The following is a 6,029-nucleotide window of genomic DNA, read 5'->3' on the forward strand; positions in this document are numbered from 1 at the left end:
TTATCTGTAAGAGTGATCTATTCATAAATGAGAGACCTTCTGCGAGTTTATTTATTTTACTACTCTTAATGGAAACGAAGCCATTGAGCCGTGGAAATGTGGAATGGCTCTGCAGTCTATGCACACATAAATTGAAAAGAGAAATAGTAATTTTATTTACTTACCTGTAATACTACCATTTTATTTTTCTTTCGTTTCAAAATATATAAAAGCATTGTTCTGATGATGAATGGACCAACTCGTACATAGATTCTTCTCTAGTAGACTGATCTCTCTCTCTCTCTCTCTCTCTCTCTCTCGCACTCGTATTCTTATCTGTTTTCTTCTGATTTTCTGATTCGAATATTATTTACTTTCATGTACTGAGACATGTCAGAAAAAGATATGCAATTAAATGAGCTGTAAAATCCCAAAAAAAATAATTCAAATTTCTTAAAAAGAAAAACTTGCTCATTGGTTAATCAGTTTGCTTTTTGATTAAAAGAAAAAGGCAAAACATTGATAGATTGGTAAGAAAATTACTTCACTTGTCCCATAAGCAACAACAACCTTCCTATTGCTATAGCCTATAGGCATTAGGCCTAAACCCCCTAAAACCCACTGGTTCTTCTTTCTTCTTCTTCTTCTTCCTCCTCTTTCTTTTCTTTAAACCTTTATATACATCATTAGTAGCCATCATTATCACATTATCATCATCATGCGAATGAGAGAAATAGGAAAGTGTCTTGTGCTTATACTGGCCGTGATGATGATACAAATAGTGAGCTGGGTTGGTGCAGCAAGCAGGCCTATTGCTTCCAGTCACGTTTCTTTTTATCCAGGTTCAGTTTCTTATTTCTTCAAGAGTCTACTTAATTAGACCATTACTATGTATGTATCTATATAATGAAAGGCACATGTAGATATGTAAGTATGAATGAAAGAGTTCTCTGTTTGGTTTCTGTTTGCAAAGAAGGTTAGGTTGAATTCTTAATTGCTTTACTAATTTTATGAGCAAATTAATGACTTGTATTACTGACTATATTAGACCGTGGTCCCAAATATTTGCATGATCAACGGGTATAAAAAAAAACAAATTTTGTTTTAGAAATGACTTTCATAGATTAGTCAGTGAAAAGGTTGTTAAAAAAGGTGCATGTGTTCTTGGGTCATCTCTTTATAGCAAAAGAAGCATAGGAATTTCAATGGAATATGTATTAATGTCTTTTTTTTTTCTTTTCACAATAAAAATTACTATATGGCCTGCAGAGATAAGAAGCCCACAAGCTGCAGAACACAACTCAAATAGGCCCTTATTGAAGCCGAGTGAGGACAGAGAGATAGAAGAAATAGAGAAAGGAAGAAGGATAGGATCAAAGCCACCAAGTTGTGAGAAGAAATGCTACGGATGTGAGCCATGTGAAGCCATCCAAGTCCCAACCGTTTCTTCAATTCCTCACCTCTCTCCTCATTATGCTAATTACCAGCCGGAGGGTTGGAGATGCCATTGTGCCCCTTAATCAAAATCATTCTCTCTTTTGAATCCCTTAACTAAACACAATTTAACATATTATTTATTCACATGTACAATCTCTTTTAAGGTATAATCATCACTCGCCAGTATTAAAGACTTGTTAGTAAATTAAAACGTCAAGATTACTAAAAATGAAAAACACCAATCAACTTAATTATTTAGCTAGGATTTAGTATATAATGTATAAACCAAAACTTAGTTAAACCGATATAATATTTTCGTTAGTGAGATTTATTTTTTGGGTAACATGAAATTTTGTATACTAGAAGAAGCAGGAGGGGGATCGTTTGTTTGTTTGTTTGTCAAGTAATAGTAGTAAGTTGATTGGGCCGGGCTTGATATTTAATGAGGAACAGATTGGACTTGGAAGTGACGACCCAGAGCCAGAGTAATGAAGTGAATGATGGTTATATTCGGTTTAGTTGTATAACCAAACCGGTTTTTAGTCTCCGTGCGTAAGTGGTAAACGTACTTTGTACGGACTACAATTACTTTCATAAAAATTATCGAAAATAAATTCGCTTTTATTAAATTACGGAGTACTATTACATAATTGTTGTGTGATCTTAATCGTAGTAATTGTAAACCTTGTGACAAAGAAACATATCATTATTTAATTAGAAAATATTAAATAAAACCAGTTGTTTGGTTATACAAATCAGAAATTTAATAAATTAAATAGTTTGATTTTGTTTTAGGTTTTTTTAACTGAAAAGAAAAACACTAATAATAAAAAGAATCGGTAAAATAGGAAGCTGAAACGGAAATTGCTGCGTTGGGTTGGAGAGAGAGAGAGAGAGTTGCAGCAGAACGCCCCCCGCAGGGAGAGAGAGTGTGACATTGTTTTTGTCCCTTTTCGATCTTTCTTCATCTTCTTCAAAAAAGAGAGAAAGAGAGACAACAAAAGCGAGAAGAAAGGAGCCTTTTCGCCTTCTTCCTCCCTCTTCTGTTGAGTTTTTTTTGCCATAAAAGCCATCATCTCACATCATCAGCTTTTTTTGGTTTTTGTGTCAACATCTCCGTTGGAATCGGGTGTTTGCGCGAGTTTCTTCATGAACGATCCTCCCGATTCTAGGTATTTCCTTCGATCCCAAACTCGATTTCGTTTATTTAATTTTTGGAATTTTGCGTCGCAGTTTCTTAGGGATTTCCGTTGTCTTGTGCTGCAAGGTTTTTTCTTTTTTTTTTTTTGGGAATGTTGGTGGGGTTCTGATACGACGATTCGTTAACGGATTCCTTGGTTTTTTCGTGTGATCGTTTCTTGATTCGATTCTGGCGGTGGTTTATTCAAAGGGCTCGATTTGTGGTTCGTTAAGCTGATTTTATTTTATTTTCTTGATTTTTGTTTGATTTCTCACAGTAGTGGCGAGGGCCTCTGAACCAGGAGATCTTCGTGTTTCTTTGTTGAACAGCTGATTCGGTCTCTCTCTATCTTGCGTTGTGCTCACACTTTTTGAGATAATGGGGCGTCGCAGAATAAGATCAAGGATTCGGAAAAGCCATTTTTACACCTTTAGATGCCTTAGGCCAAAAACCCTAGAAGATCAAGAACCCCATAGCATTAATGGACCTGGATACACTAGAATTGTTCACTGTAACCAGCCTCATATGCATCTGGCTAAAGTCCTCAGATACACCTCTAACTATGTGTCCACCACTAGGTATAACCTCATCACCTTCTTGCCCAAATGCTTGTATGAGCAATTCCACCGTGTTGCCAATTTCTACTTCCTCGTTGCTGCAATTCTCTCTGTCTTCCCTCTCTCCCCATTCAACAAATGGAGTATGATTGCACCTTTGATTTTTGTGGTCGGGCTTAGTATGGGTAAAGAGGCTTTGGAGGACTGGCGCCGGTTTATGCAGGATGTGAAGGTCAATTCCAGGAAAGCCATTGTTCATAGAGGGGATGGTGTTTTTGGTCGTAGGAAGTGGAACAAGATCCGTGTTGGGGATGTTGTCAAGGTGGAAAAGGATCAATTTTTCCCTGCTGATTTGCTCTTATTGTCATCAAGTTACGAGGATGGGATCTGTTATGTCGAGACCATGAACTTAGATGGCGAAACCAACCTCAAAGTTAAGAGATGTTTGGATGTTACCTTGCCTTTGGAACGGGATGATGCTTTCCACACTTTTTCTGGAACTATCAAATGTGAAGATCCCAATCCTAACCTGTATACGTTTGTTGGAAATCTTGAATATGACGGCCGGGTTTATCCGCTCGATCCTAACCAGATTCTCTTGAGAGACTCAAAGCTCAGGAACACGGCTTATGTCTATGGGGTGGTGATATTTACTGGCCATGACACAAAAGTCATGCAGAATTCAACAAAATCCCCTTCAAAGAGAAGCAGAATTGAAAAGAGAATGGACTACATCATATATACTCTCTTTGCCCTCCTTGTGACCGTCTCCTTCATCAGCTCACTGGGTTTCGCAGTGATGACAAAGATGCATATGGGAGAGTGGTGGTACTTACGACCAGATAAGCCCGAGCGCTTAACTAATCCAAGAAATCCTTTTCACGCTTGGGTCGTCCATCTGATCACTGCTGTCTTGCTTTATGGGTACTTGATTCCCATCTCATTGTATGTTTCCATCGAGCTCGTAAAAGTTTTGCAGGCAACTTTCATAAACCAAGACTTGCACATGTATGATAGCGAGAGCGGGACTCCAGCTCAAGCACGCACATCGAATTTGAATGAAGAGCTGGGACAAGTTGACACAATCCTTTCCGATAAAACAGGAACTTTGACATGTAATCAGATGGATTTTTTGAAATGCTCCATCGCGGGTTCTGCTTATGGTGTTCGCGCCAGTGAAGTAGAACTAGCTGCAGCAAAGCAGATGGCGATAGATCTCGACGAGGAGCAAGGTGAAGAAATGAACGACCTTCCAAGGACTAGAGGAAGGATGCATGGATATGCCAAAATGCCCAGCAAGAACTCATCAGATATTGAGTTGGAGACTGTAATCACTGCTACTGACGAAATAGATCAGACGCAGTCCACTGGTGTCAAGGGGTTTAGTTTTGAGGATGAACGTCTCATGAACGGAAACTGGTTAAATGAACCCAATCCAGATGACATTTTGATGTTTCTGCGTATACTTGCTGTTTGTCACACTGCTATTCCCGAGGTGGATGAAGATACTGGAAAGTGTACTTATGAAGCAGAGTCTCCTGATGAAGTTGCTTTCCTTGTTGCCGCTGGGGAGTTTGGTTTTGAGTTTACTAAAAGAACTCAATCAAGTGTGTTTATCAGTGAACGACATTTAGGCCAACCACTTGAAAGGTGACATTGTAACTGTAAATCTTTCACTTGTTCGTATCGGTTCCAGTGAATATATATCTAACCACTTGTCCAATATTTTATAGAGAATACAAAGTTTTAAACGTTTTGGACTTCACTAGCAAAAGAAAAAGAATGTCTGTTATCATTCGTGATGAAAAAGGGCAGATTCTTCTACTCTGTAAAGGTGCTGACAGGTTGGCCTCATAACTTCAAGCAGTTCAATATAGCGTATCTGTTATACTAAAGTAAAGTTCAATGGGTCATCTTGAAAATTTGCAGCATAATATTCGACCGGTTATCCAAGAATGGAAAAAAATATCTGGAAGCCACTTCAAAGCATTTGAATGGATATGGTGAAGCTGGTTTACGCACATTAGCGCTCAGTTATAGAAAGCTGGATGAGACTGAGTATTCGATTTGGAACAGTGAATTTCACAAAGCCAAAACTTCAGTCGGAGCTGACAGAGATGAAATGCTCGAAAAGGTATCCGATATGATGGAGAAGGAATTGATTCTTGTCGGTGCTACTGCAGTGGAAGATAAACTGCAGAAAGGGGTATGTAGTGGAAGTTTGTATAGGATTACTACCATGACGCTAATAACTGATATTTCCTTTCAGCTTACTGTTTATTGTTCGTTACAGGTGCCTCAGTGCATAGATAAGCTTGCCCAAGCTGGTCTCAAGATATGGGTTTTGACAGGAGATAAGATGGAGACAGCAATTAACATAGGGTGTGTTATTCTTTTATGTTGCTGATAATACCACGACCCCAAATCTTGGGAATTTTATAATAGATACTAAGTGGACTAAGTTCTTTGTTTTTCCAAATGCAGATATGCCTGCAGTTTGCTGCGACAGGGTATGAAGCAGATATCCATAGCACTAAGAAACGAAGAGGGATCATTCCAAGACCCAGAAGCGGTATGTATTAGGCTGATACTATAAAAACCTACATTACTGTTTCAATAAATGCTTGCATTTGATGTGAGAAACTTTTTCTTGTTGTAAATGGCCAGGCTGCGAGAGAGAGCATTTTGATGCAGATCATAAATGCTTCACAGATGATCAAACTAGAGAAGGATCCACATGCAGCGTTTGCTTTGATCATTGATGGAAAGACACTTACATATGCTTTGGAGGATGATATTAAGTATCAGTTTCTTGCCCTGGCTGTTGATTGTGCTTCAGTGATATGCTGTCGTGTCTCTCCCAAACAGAAGGCACT

General features: G+C 38.5%; 2 protein-coding genes across 2 annotated transcripts in view; both read left to right on the forward strand.

Annotated features, from left to right (window-relative positions):
• Nucleotides 555-1,530, forward strand: LOC104778674 (EPIDERMAL PATTERNING FACTOR-like protein 3). Its single transcript, XM_010503126.2, has 2 exons — nucleotides 555-821; nucleotides 1,249-1,530. Exons 1-2 carry the CDS (start codon nucleotides 698-700, stop codon nucleotides 1,497-1,499), a joined length of 375 nt encoding a protein of 124 aa, XP_010501428.2. The 5' UTR covers nucleotides 555-697; the 3' UTR covers nucleotides 1,500-1,530.
• Nucleotides 2,294-6,029, forward strand: part of LOC104704733 (probable phospholipid-transporting ATPase 7) — a 9,732-nt gene continuing 5,996 nt past the window's right edge. The window contains exons 1-2 of the mRNA XM_019244895.1: nucleotides 2,294-2,588; nucleotides 2,874-4,803. Coding sequence (XP_019100440.1) covers nucleotides 2,975-4,803 — 1,829 coding nt within the window. The 5' untranslated portion in view covers nucleotides 2,294-2,588; nucleotides 2,874-2,974. The remainder of the gene's footprint in view (nucleotides 2,589-2,873; nucleotides 4,804-6,029) is intronic.

Source organism: Camelina sativa, chromosome 1 (assembly GCF_000633955.1).
Source record: "Camelina sativa cultivar DH55 chromosome 1, Cs, whole genome shotgun sequence".
NCBI classification, from domain to species: Eukaryota; Viridiplantae; Streptophyta; class Magnoliopsida; order Brassicales; family Brassicaceae; genus Camelina; species Camelina sativa.